Source organism: Haemaphysalis longicornis, unplaced genomic scaffold (genome assembly GCF_048455015.1).
Source record: "Haemaphysalis longicornis isolate Haplotype H1 unplaced genomic scaffold, Haemaphysalis longicornis Haplotype H1 scaffold_3, whole genome shotgun sequence".
Lineage (NCBI taxonomy): Eukaryota > Metazoa > Arthropoda > Arachnida > Ixodida > Ixodidae > Haemaphysalis > Haemaphysalis longicornis.
Window position 1 is genome coordinate 84,595,364 of NW_027526335.1, and position 12,741 is coordinate 84,608,104.

General features: G+C 49.1%; 1 protein-coding gene across 1 annotated transcript in view; it reads right to left on the bottom strand.

The window, feature by feature from the left end:
- Uch (Ubiquitin carboxyl-terminal hydrolase) overlaps positions 1 to 2,650 on the bottom strand; it is a 104,836-nt gene extending 102,186 nt beyond the window's left edge. Inside the window, exons 1-2 of the mRNA XM_077703600.1 lie at positions 2,378 to 2,650; positions 2,045 to 2,173 (exon numbers count right to left, since the gene is read on the bottom strand). Of these exons, the coding sequence (XP_077559726.1) occupies positions 2,045 to 2,173; positions 2,378 to 2,422 (174 nt within the window). The 5' untranslated portion in view covers positions 2,423 to 2,650. The remainder of the gene's footprint in view (positions 1 to 2,044; positions 2,174 to 2,377) is intronic.
- Positions 2,651 to 12,741: the final 10,091 nt, after the last annotated feature.

Below are 12,741 nucleotides of genomic sequence, written 5' to 3' on the forward strand. Positions count from 1 at the left end.
CCACAAGTTGGATCCAGGTCGCAGATGTCCGTCGCCCTAATTGTGCAAGAAACAATAACAACGTTGCTATAATTTTATTTTCTTCGTGCTCATGTTCTTACATAGCAAAGAAAGGGTGTGAAAGCACAGGCATAACACATTTTAGTAGTGAGATGTTACGCTGAACCATAATCTGTTTTCAAAGCCTACTGCTGTTGACCGTTTCTTTGCATCGTGCGTTGTGCAGACCCGTTTTCAGATATGGGCTCATATTAACAAAGCAGTTTGCACGTACGACACCGCGAGGGCAGTTTGTGATTTGGGGACACCTTGGCCATCACCTCACATTTCACAGCCAACAGGCTTGCCCAGGCGTGGTAGTTTAGAACCAGCATTACAATTAATGATTTACGTGCGAAGAGCTTTGTGTTTCTTCCTTGCATTTCCTTGTTTCAGGGAGCCGCTTCTAGCAATGCATAAAACGTTGGATGATAGTAAGAAAGCAGCTCATGCTGGTTAACAGGTTAACATTCTGCATAGAAGTTTCAAGCGTTTAATCGGCTCCAATCTGGAGCCACAAAGTTGTTTTGAATGGTTTCTTTTCTGGCTAGTTTGGATGTGTTTTTTTTATAAGCTGCATCAAATGCTCTAATAATAGTGCTTCTTATCAAAATATTGGTTTTAGTAGGGGGCAATGCGACTGACCGCCACGGCGTTGACCGCTCGGTATTGTTTTAAACAAAAAGAAAACATCACGCTTAGGTAGTTTGATTGGAAACGTTTATATCGTTGCCTTTGTTGGTGATAAAACGGACCTAGTGGGAAACTATTACTATTCACGCTGGCCAGGCCATTGACTTCCATGTTCTGCACGGAGTGACACAACGTACTACTGAGTAGTATATTATGAAAATGCCTTATACAGGCAGGATTTGTCAAGTAAGCGGGCGTTAATAAAACCCCTAGTAAGCTCGCGTACTCTGGTAAGTCCGTACCGCTAATGAGCGAACGCTACTAATTGTGGCAGTGGCTAATTAACCAGTGGTATTGCAGCGTCACAGATCAAGCGCTAGCAGCCTTACCGCCACAGCAAGCGACGTGAGCGGCTTTTGCCACACATCTTCACCTTTGCTTGTGGGCCGGTCTTTAGTTCTAATCTGGCGCGTAACATCTAAGTTAAGGACAGACGTTAAAACCTGGCGTCACTGCCACCTAACGACGTTAAAAAGTAGAGCTACCCCCTTTGCTTTCAACGCGCACATAAGCGGCGGTCCGTAGAGGGGACCCCCTGATCCTCCTTAGGACAGCCACCTTGGATTGCTTTGCGTGCCTCCTATAGGGTGTGCCCCTTGCGAATTGTGTGGCAAATAGATTTTTCACTCCCAGACCCAGACTTCATCTCACGCAGGCCTCACAGTGCCATCCAGACTACCCTTACTAATTATATCGTCATTTGCTTCCCTTACGGTTAGTATGACAGTTGCAGGAAGCGAACTAAAATTCAGCAGCAAACAAAGTTCTTTGCCATTATAAAGTATAAAACTCAGCAGTAAGGATGAGACGAGGAAGGAAGAGCCAAACAGAGGCCTTTTCTCTTCGCTGTAGCACCATTTGGGCTTTAAGTGGAATCTGGCTCATCATCTTTGCAAAATGAACCTTGCATAAGTTCATTCTACTCTTCTAAAAGCACTTCTACTCTTATTACCTGAAGACGGGCTAAGACAACAGCACTTTCTCGCTTTCGCTGCTTAATTACCTGGTAGCCGAGTTCAGCACTGAAGAGCCCCACTGCTCTCAGCTCAAACTCTCGCCTTTGAAAAAAACTAGTAGTAAGTTTCACGTTCTTAGATTTCATCCCAAACATCGTACAGCAAACAACAGGAGCAGCAACGGTCTTTAGTTTTTTAATTATATTTCCAAATCCTAATATGGCGTGGGCGTTCCAAACGGTGTCAGAACACACCACGTGGCGTCCACAGGGCAACAAGTTATCCAGGTACTTAACTGACGTTCCTAGAGCCAAAATTAATGCTACTCACCTAATAGTAACTACGCTGACTATTACCTGATCGCTGGTTGGGAAAAGGAGCAGCACCGCGGCTACCGGGGACGGAACCATGGGAAGAAGCTCCGGGTCAAGCCCAACGACGTCCACGAACTGCCAATTCGGCGGCAGACCCAACTTGTGGGCGAACTGTAAACGCATAAAATCAAAGTCGGAACAAATCGTTCAGAGTCGATAAGCTCCATAGACGCGGCCTCCCGAAAACAAACACTTTCGGCTCGCTTCGCTTTGACAAAACCAACAAGTGGCCCAGCAGCGTCAGCAGCCCAAGCATACACCCTCATGGGTCACCAGTTTTGAATGCACCAACAACCAAAGTCCACGCCCTCGTACCTTCGTCATCACCTGAAATCGAAGAAATGGAATAGTGAGTGTCATGGGCAAAACAACGCGGTTTACAAAATCGGGCAATTATTCCGTGCGTACATCGGGATTGCTCTCCAGTGGAACCCATTTCGTGTCACCAGACATGTTGCAATATGAATAAGTTGGGCAGCAAACTGCGAAATTCTCAAACCAACTAATCAATGACGGGTGGGAACGCCGACAGAAACGCCGCAGCAACACAACAAACTCGCTGTGTTCGATTCGAAGCCGGCACGATTGGCTTGGGGCCTGGATTGGATTAGACAGATTTGGCGAGGACTTGTTCTGGTTGACAAGCAGTTTCGTTTTCGGTTTTCTTGTATATGAACCGGTTGTCCGCTCTGTTCTCAGCTCTCACAGCAATCAATCGATATCGGGCAACGTGTTGCGCATGGAGGAAAGAGTGTTTAGACACATTTGAGAGCCAGCCAACTAGATCTTCCCATTACCAGCTTCACAAAGCATTTTCCGGTTTTTAGGGCGCAAACTTTGAGTGTCCCATAGAGTGAAAAAGCCGACGTCCGTAACAGAAAAAGAGCTCCTCCGGAAGCACTGCACAGCGCCAGGAATTCCATAGAGGTGGTCGTCCGGGCCAGTACACTGCAGATGAAGGGAGCGAAAAAAAAAAACACAGCAGAACGAGTGAACTGACAAGCAGAGGGATCCACCATCGTCGTCAACTATCCCATTACACGGCAGCGGGAATGAACAGCGGCGCAACGTGTAGGAAAGCGAGGCGTCATCAAAGCGCTCGACCAGACCACGGCCGCTCGACGAAAAGGAGGACATTTTCTCCATCGAGCGGCCGTGACATAGACATTCCTGCTTCCGCACTCGCAACACCGAAGAAGTGCCTAGGTGCACTCTCACTTTTTTTGTTCACCCGTTGAGGAACACCAATGGCGGAGAACAAGGGGTGAAATCGTCGTATCAGGAGCACCTCCCGGACAGTTTTATTGGCAGCGGAGCTGCTGTAGGTCGAGCCTTATCGTAAGTGTGCTGTAGCTCATGCGTCACGCGGGCGACCTCGCCGAAACCGGTGTTCCCAAACACCGGCGCATAGGTGTCACAGGGGGGGGGTCTCCCACCGCTGACGGTTAGCTTCCGATTCCTTTGCGCAAAAACGTAGAATTTGCGCGGCGACGGCGCTGCCATTCTCAAGCGAGCGCCCGTTGGCGGTCTAGCCGACAGAAGATAACCACAGCTGCGCTGTTTCAGCAGAGTTCATACTGGGCGGAACTGGGTTAAATTTTTTTTAATCGGTGGTTTTTCGCAAGCGTCTTGGAGGAAATCGCAGCTTTTAGTTGGCGTTCAAGGGTTCACAGCGGCAGTTTTGTTGGGTTTTCTCACCCTTCCTTAGCATTAGCGCGCCCGCTGGCGAGGAATACGACTAATATATAGAGTGGAACTGCGGTTACATGTCCCCGCGTTCTACGACAACCCGGGTTTTACGACGGACTATTCAAGTCCCGGCGAAGTCCCCGTAGAAACAATGCATTAAAAACCTCGGTTATCCGACGCAATTTTATATTGACCCGCGTTATCCGACGACCCACGCGAAGCGCGCGACTGACCGGCGGACAAAATCAAAGTGCCGCGGGCCTGTTCCGCGGACCTTTATCACGATCAATCGGTTACCTCCGGCATACCTTTCTTCCCCGTCTGATCTTTCATTTCGATACCCTCCAGCAGCCGCCCGCTCGCCTGCAGAATCGCTTTCCCGCTCTCCTCACTGGCATCTCCACTTGTTGCGTAGCGGTCGCGGGGCAATGTACAGGTGTTCATTTCACCCGCTCAGCAGTGAATCGCCAACGACGATACCCCGTAGGCTTAGGCTTCCACTTGTGATTGTCATGATCTTGTGTGCCATGATTCGCACTGGCTTGCGGCAATCGCGGCAGTGGACTGGGGTTCAACGTTTGTTTTAATATATCAGTGATTAGCCCCTGCAAAGCATAATTCTCTTGGCATTTACTTTTTTAGTGATTTGGGTTTCCGAGCCCTGCAAAGCATTATGTAGTTCGTAGTTGGCAGTTTCTTGCAAATCCGTCGCTCGAAACTGATATTATTAGGCGTAAAGGGCTGTTCACACTTGCGACGAAGCGACGCGATTTCTGTCACGGTGACAAAAATGGGTCGAGACCAAATGACAAAAACGATCTCCTGGCGACTAAAGCGACAGAAATCGCGTCACTTCGTCGCAAGTTTGAACGGGCCTTAATTATTGTTGTCCGGATTTTACGACTCGAGAATTTTACGACGCATTTTCACGGTCCAGAGAAAGTCGTATAATCGGGGTTCTACAGGTAGTTTTAGTTAGCAATTTATTGTGTGCGAATTTCCCGGACTTGTATATGCCCAAGAACGTCAGCCACGCCGCCTACTTGTGCGAACACGCTGGAAATTAGAGAGTTTTAGCAGTCCTTCTGTTCCGTCGTTTACGTAGTTAACGTGCTGAACGGGACCCGACTGCGCCTGCCCACGCGCGGAAGGGCGAGGAGGCGCACCCCATCGTGGCGAATGTACGGGAATGGCGAGGGCCGGCCCGCGGAACTAATCCCACCCCCTACCGCGACGAATGCGCAAGTGCCCAGACGGGTCCCGGTCAACACGGTAACCACGTACAACACGGAACATACGGACTGCTAAAACTCTAGTAGCTCACCAAAACCAATGTCGAAGAGAGGTGAAATAAAAGCAAACACTTGCACAAAACAAGTCGGCTCGAGGTGCTCCAGGCAGGACAAAAACAAAAGAAAAATAAGCGTGCTATCCCAACAGGTGGCGCGCGAGTAGTGTGAAGGCGGGAAAATTTATTTGAATTGAACAAACCTCCATCGCATTCATCATGGAAGCCTGAGCGAGAGTGCTCGAAAACGGAGAGGAGATGCAGGGGCGGAAGGCGACTATCGCCTTCCCACGACATCGGCAGCGAAGCAAGCAGATACGGTCACTTTTTTAAAGCAAAGCTTTCTACCTCAACCAGCCAATGGTTTCGTCGTGGTGTGCGCCACAAGGAGCTCCCAACGCGGCTGGGGAGGGGGAGGGCACTTTTCATTCACGGAGCACAGTGTAGATGGCGCGGCAAATGGGCACTATTACCCAGCGTTTCCCGCGCTTGAGCCTGCTCACCCCGGCGGGCGCGTCGGCGAGACCCAATCCGTCGGCTTTGTCGTCTGCTTTAGCGACGACTGTTTTGGGCCGATTTTGGCGCAGCTTCACGTCCGCTGCGCGCTTCCTCCGCACGGTTTGATTAGCTTGTTCGACGGCACCTCCTTGGTAACCCGGACCCGACGGAATTAAGTGGTCGTACGGCAAAGATACGTTAAGGATTGGTTTGCAGGGAGGGAAAAAAATGTAGAGACCACATGCAGACATCCGGCCGCTAGAGAAATGCTACCTTTTGCGCACTGCTTGCCACGAATGGGACTCTGTTTTCTAAATTGGTGAATACCAGTTCAGTTGTTTTAACATGCATTACAAAAGGCGAACGGAGCAACTGGTTCTGATAAATAGCGATTATAAAAGTTCCATCAGCTGTCTTGCAATTCTCAAAGTTACTAAACCAACTAGTTTAAATCGGTATAAATGGGAATCACAAAGCTCACACGCCGAATTGTTTCGGTGTATGCGCTTGTGTCGCGCGGTGGTGTAGTAGCCCCGAGCTAGCACATCAGGATGGCTAGGTTCCGCTGCCTCACCCTTCGGAAGACGCTCCTCTCCGCTTTCTCCACACTGGCTTAGGAGGCAATGAGGCAGTACATTCACATGCTCGAGAACTCGTTACCCGGGCTCCTGCTTCTTTTGCTCCTAACCACAGCATCCCCATCCCCCTGTACACATACACCGACATTACACTGCACCACAGACTGAGCCGTCGAACCCTCCCACCCCCCCACAGCTCCCTATCACCAGAGGAGGCCCGCATGTGGCGCATCATCCAAGCGCACACGTTCCCTCACCGAACGATCCTGCAGCACTCCCACCCCCACCTGTTTCCCTCACCTCGCTGCCCGCACTGTGGTGCACTGGACACGCACTTTCATTCCCTCTGCCAGTGCCCCAAGAATCCCTACCCACCCCTCCCCACCCCCCTGGCCTGGGAGCAGGCCATGCGGAGCTCCGAGGTTTCGGACCAGGTGCTAGTCGCCTCCCGAGGCCTCCAGGTCGCTGCGGCCCTGTGGGCAGCCGCCACCGCCCCATAAGGGGGAGCTCTTTAAATAAATGTTATTTCTCTCTCTCTCTCTCTCTCTCTCTCTCTCTCTCTCTCTCTCTCTCTCTCTCTCTCTCTCTCTCTCTCTCTCTCTCTCTCTCTCTCTCTCTCTCTCTCTCTCTCCGCTTTCTTTCTCCCGACTCAAGGCCGGGCTACAGCGGCGTCGTCCGCCGCTTTAGCCCGGCCGTGCCCTATGCTGCTGCGTTCGGACGCCGCCTCCGCGAATTCCTGGTAACGGCTGGTAGAATCCCTGGTTTCACTCTTTGTAGAGTCACGTGTGTGAATTCAAGTGACGTCGCATGGGCAATTTTCGTTGGTGTCGTTTACAGCTTTGCTTTCCAACCACCTTCACAGCGTGGACTGGAGCCAATTTTTAAATGCAGAGCATTTCAGTAACTCACGATGTCACCCGCGTTGACGTCCGTAGTCCGCACCGCACCCCTCCCTACTATATAAAAAAAAATACTATCCGGCGCCCGGTTTCGATCCCTCGACCCTGCGGGCGGAACGCAATGTACATGGTGCTCTAACCACTGCGCCACAAAGCCGACACAGTCTGGGACGCTACGAACGCACCTTATATCGTTGACTCATTCAAATTACTGCTGACGAGCGCTCTCTCGTCAGCAGTTGCCACAAGTGCAACAACATTAACGTAACGCAAACTACTTAACGTCGTGCGCCCCCGGAAATGCTCTGCATTTGATCGTGCCCCTCGCGAGGGGGATGTTTCACTGCGTCTTCTCTCGGTCGCGGGGCCCGTGGCGCCATCTGGCGGAGGCGCGGTACAACTCGTAGCACTTTCTTTGAAAAAGCGCCTCGAAAGCGCGGCAAATATGAAATAGGGATGACGCGCTTTCGAGGCAATCCGCCGACGCGGCTGCTTTGTGTACAGACTCGGCGGCGAGCGTCCCGGGATTGTGGTGCCGACCGAACCCCATTTTTGCTCTCGCTGGTGTAACCTTTCTTTTCTTAAAGCTACCCAACCCAGTCTCGGATAATTGTGCACGAACGTTTACTTCTTCGCGAGTCTCGGCAATAATGGTTTAATCATACCTGTTTACGCCAGGGGGAAAAAAACGCCACACCGCTGCTCCGTTCGTACCCCGGCAGGCTAAAGCAATGCGCGAATCGGCAAGGAAAGGTACCTTACATTGTAAGATTTGGCAATCGTCTTAATAACGTGTTCGGCTGTACGAGCGGCCGTATCCGGCCAAAAAACACGCCGCACACGTTTGCACGATCCACGTCGGGCCGGACGGACACCACGCAGGCCTGCGGTCAACATCGGGCGCAGCCTACGCTCACAGCAACAAACGAAACGCTTGCAACTTGTCACCGCTACTGCTGTAGACGAAAGCAAATCGCATTATTTTAAAGACGATGGTCTTTCTTGGGCTACTTAAACCCAGAAATTTTGGTCTGTCTGTATGTCTGTCTGTCTGTCCGTCTGTCTGTCTGTGACTCGATTCAGCCACCCGGCCAAAGCAAAACAATGCCTGCGCAATAGTCTTATATAGTCACAGCTAAATCTACCCGTCTATGTCCGGTGTAATGTTCATACTTGTCAACAATGTTGAAGAACAAGACATTACGCAAATATGCGACAACAAATCAATACAGAAGTGATATTTGCAGTGTTCCTTTATAAAAAAATCAAACATGCTTGACTTTTGTGAAATTAAATACTTCATCAACTGCAGAAAAAGAATTCACTCCGCCGTCGCCTGCTTTCGCCCGCGCCACTATAGCTTCTGTTTACTTAGTTCGTCTCTTTTAGGCGCAGCTTTTAACGATGGTAAAGACGGTGTGATGTCTGTATGCTTGCGTCCCGCTCCACTCAGCCTCCCCGCCAAGCACTAAAAGAATTATTGAACTATAGACGTTTACGTAGTCGAAACCTTACCGAGCTACTGCATCTGCAAGCATGCTTCATACTTGGCAGCACTGTTCAGCAAACATAAAATATTAAGAATATATGACGCAAAATATAAATAGCCGACAGTAGCAGTATTCTTTTAACCAAAAATAGGCGTGGGCGTATTTTTGGGGGATAGCAAACAAAAGAGCGTTAAAACAATATTTTAATCACAAAACAGAAAAGAAAATACAAAAACGCAAAGGAAAACATGGCGAATTCACCGTGAATTTATGCAGTCGAGAATAAGGCCCTTGAGCATTTATGAGATTATATCTAGAGGTACTGCCCTAAAAACTGGTGTATTCGTTTTCTGGGGACGCCGATTTGTCCATTTAGACCAACATCGGATTTGTCTTTTTCTCTTTAACATTACGCATAAGAAATAAGCCGAAGCTGAACGGAGAGAGAGAGAGAGAGAGAGAGAGAGAGAGAGAGAGAGAGAGAGAGAGAGAGAGAGAGAGAGAGAGAGAGAGACTTTTATTTGGGCTTTCTGAAGTGGGATTTCCTTCTCTAGTCCAGGAATTCATAGAGAGCCTTAGCTCTGGATGCCAGGAGCTGCTGTACGTCCAGATGGTCGCTGGTCACCAGGTTCTCCGACTGCTCAGGGGTGGGAAGAGGGGATCGGAGAGGCGGAAGTTTAATACAGTGTGAAGCTAAACGGAGTCTTCATAAAGACAACGCATAGCTCCGCTGTTTCAACCAATTTCACACAGGGTGGGACTGGGTTCTTTTTTTTTTTTAGATTCGTGACGTTTTCGTCTGGGAATGTTTGCTGATGCGTGTCAAAGTGGTTCGACGGCGCCTTTGCGAACATCGCACCGAAGCCGCAATCTGATGCAGATGTTACGCGAAATCCCAAGATCGTCTTCGAGGGGTTTCTTTCTGAAGTACTGGTAGCGCGTGTGTTCTTTCGATGTTGTTTTCGTTGAGGGGCGTTGGCGCGTGCCTGATGGGGCCATTCTGCGTCTTTGTCGCGTTTGTCCTGTACTTCTTCCTTCGCCAACTTTGTTCTTTGTTTCCAGTGACGTTCGGCGCGCTTGCATTTATCGTGGTGGCGCGTCCTTGCTCGTGACTCGTGAGCTATTTTTTCTTGGTAATATTCGATATTCCGCAAGTGTATCTGGCGTGCTTTATCCTCGTCCAGATGAGAACAGATCGCCCAAGTAGGCAGAGTGACGTGGTTGACTGTTTCCAGTGGTTCTATAGCTACCAGCCAATCAGGGGTTTCCCCAGGCATCGAATCAAGGGGGGGTGTCTCAATGGCTCTGGGGGGGGGTCGTAAACTAGAAAAGCTGTTTTTTTATCCCACTAGTTAAATAATACACGTCTGTTAACCAATCGCTCAACCCCGTGACGTACGTTTTTCATTTTCTATATATATATATACACCTGAGAGGCGGTGCTTTCTATTCAATCTAAGAAAAAAACAAATTTAGAGAAATTCATTTTTTACCATGACAGGTCCGTATTCAGTTTTTTTTTTTTTAATTTCTCCCCATTTTTGAACGTATAAGGACATTTTCGAACTTGTTACCAGGGCCAGTGACGAAATTTGAGTTCTTGAAACAATGTTTAGGTAGTACACGAATTATGCAGCACTTATAAATCAGGCACCGATTGTACGCTCCCGATTTATTAAAACGCTAGGATTAGCTTCCGTAGAGCTTCGCCTCGCCAAATTGCCCATTTTAAATGTACAGCTTCTGCATAGATTACGGTTGTAAACAAAGAACGGCATCGAATCAATGAAGAAAGTAAATTATATGTGTGTTTACTGCACTTAGTTCAAGTCAAAGGCGGCCTCAGTCGAAGTAATTTTGGGTGAGTGCTTGTCGATATATGCTTTGCTCGTACCTCCTCACGGGCTTGTTCTTGCTCTGTACCAGTGGCCTCTGACGAATCGATATGTTATTTATTTGCAGTTCTTATAATTAAATTTGCACACGTCTTACTTGACGCAGCGTGAAAGCAGCGCTAATCATCCAGGGTCCATAAAAACAAAAGCAATTGAAGACCGGGCACATGGTACTAGGCCAAATAAAGACGCTGAAAAAAATCTTCGAATATCGAAAGCGTGAAATTTTATTTATAAATTTACAGAAACTCAAAGCGTTTTTATTGCGAATGAAAGAACCAAGCAATAAATTCCAAAATAAAAATTGGAGAAGTACGCATTTTTGAAGACTACAGAATTTCATAACGCCGCACCTTATTTACAACCGTCTAGGCTTCTTGCTGTAGCACTGCACCGCTTTTGCGATGAAATGATTAAAAACATGTCGGTCAACGTCAATAGCATCTCGCGCATCGGGTACCTCCGGACCTTCGATAGTTATGCTCATCAGCTCATTCACATGGTTGGGAAGAAGACGGCTTCTTTCAGATGACAAAACCCTGTTGAGGGCCGAAAACGAGCGTTTAACAGTGGCTGTTGTGATCGGCAGCAGCAGGAGATGGCAGAAGACGTCTCGCAGGCTGGGGAACATTGCGGCATGATGAGGCTGAACGAGCAGAGATGATAAAAATGCAGTGGACGTCGAATCTTCCTGAAGTCGCCTGAAAATGTTCCACTCCGCGTCTAAGTTGCTTCCGATTTCTTCATCGTATCGCAGACCGACTGCTGGAAGAACTGCTTTCCAGTCTACAACTTGTTTCTTTTGCGACAAGCACGCGTAAAAACACCGCAGCGCTGTAGAGCAGTCTACAAGTCGTTGTCGGAGATTCTCAAGAATCAGTTCCTTGTACTTGGTTAGCTGGAATGCTAAGCTTCTCTCGTCATCGCGTGTTAACGCTTGAATGTGAGTGCCACTTTTCTCTAGGTCCTGCACCGATACCTTTACGTCTTTGAGCACACCTTCGACCGAAAGTTCCCCAATCGCCTCAGCTGTTGCCTCGACGAGAGGACAGCGAGTGGGGAATTGCTGCGTCCCCCACGTGGTATTCCACTTCGGCGTATTAAAAATGGCAGTAAGGCACACCCCCGCAAATATCTGGGTTTCGGAGAACTCGTGCACAAAATTTTCTCGTCCTGCAGTTGCTCCCGCACCCACCCGTCACCCGTACCATTCATATGAATGTCACGGTAGCAGGCGAAAGTTTCCGTGACTAATCTGCGGCCGTTGAAGCTCCCCTTTTCCTTTACTTTTTTTTCCATTTTCGCTCTTCCCTGGCTGGTAGAAATGTGCCCGCAGCGTGGTCAGCCTCAAACCACTTTGCCCCTTTCCTTTGAAAGCCTTTTTTGTGTGCACATGCGAACTTGCCACGAGCTGTCGAAAAAAAGGAAATAAATACGTGCAACGCTAACAGCAAGCTCGGGGGGCGCACTTTTGTTTATTTTGCCCGAGGCTACTGCCAAGAACAGCAGACGGGCAGCCCGCGCATGCGCAGATCGATACTGAAAAAGGTCCATACAAGGACTGACAAGAGTGAAATTTGGGGATTCAAGGGGGGGTGTCCAGAAAAACTAGGGGGGGTCTACACACCCCCTAGGAGGGGTGTAGGGAAATCACTGCAGCCAATGCCTGACTTTTGATGTGACATCTAGACCTTTGAGCTTTGGTTTTGTCGTGCTACGTCTGCTTTGTAGTCGGTTATGTTCGATATGCGACTATAGATTGCTTCACCCTGCTCGGTCACTTGGGTGCTGCTCCTTGTGTGAAATACAAAAAAAAAAAAAAAACGAAGCGGTAGCGTTTTGGGTAATACATCTGCAATCAAACCCAGAAGCCAGGGGTTAAGATTTCAATACCGCCAATTTTTATTTATAATCAGCTGATTTCTTTCTACATATTACGCGAATATTTACTACTAGCGTTACAGGCGAACACACCTCGTAACACCAAAGGTTCCCTCACTGCATTCTCATGCAGCGAGTACGACGCAATTCTGCGCACCTATACGGTCGGCCAATGGCCCCGCGAACGGTACTGCAATGCTTCTGATGGCGCCCCGTCTGCGCTAGGTTTTTTCATTTCTGTTTTTCGTATCGCATATCTGGTGCAACGTAATGTCCAACAGAGTGCGAAACCCCTTATACGTCTGCTCGCGCCCAAGAGATGGCAATTATACGCGAGCACGCACACACAGGGCGGTTGCGCGACTGCCTGGTGACTTGCACAACGGCCGGGCGCGGGGCGCGAGCGTTTTCTGGGGCGCTGCACCGTGAACCTGTCACTACGGGGCAGCACAGCTGGACAT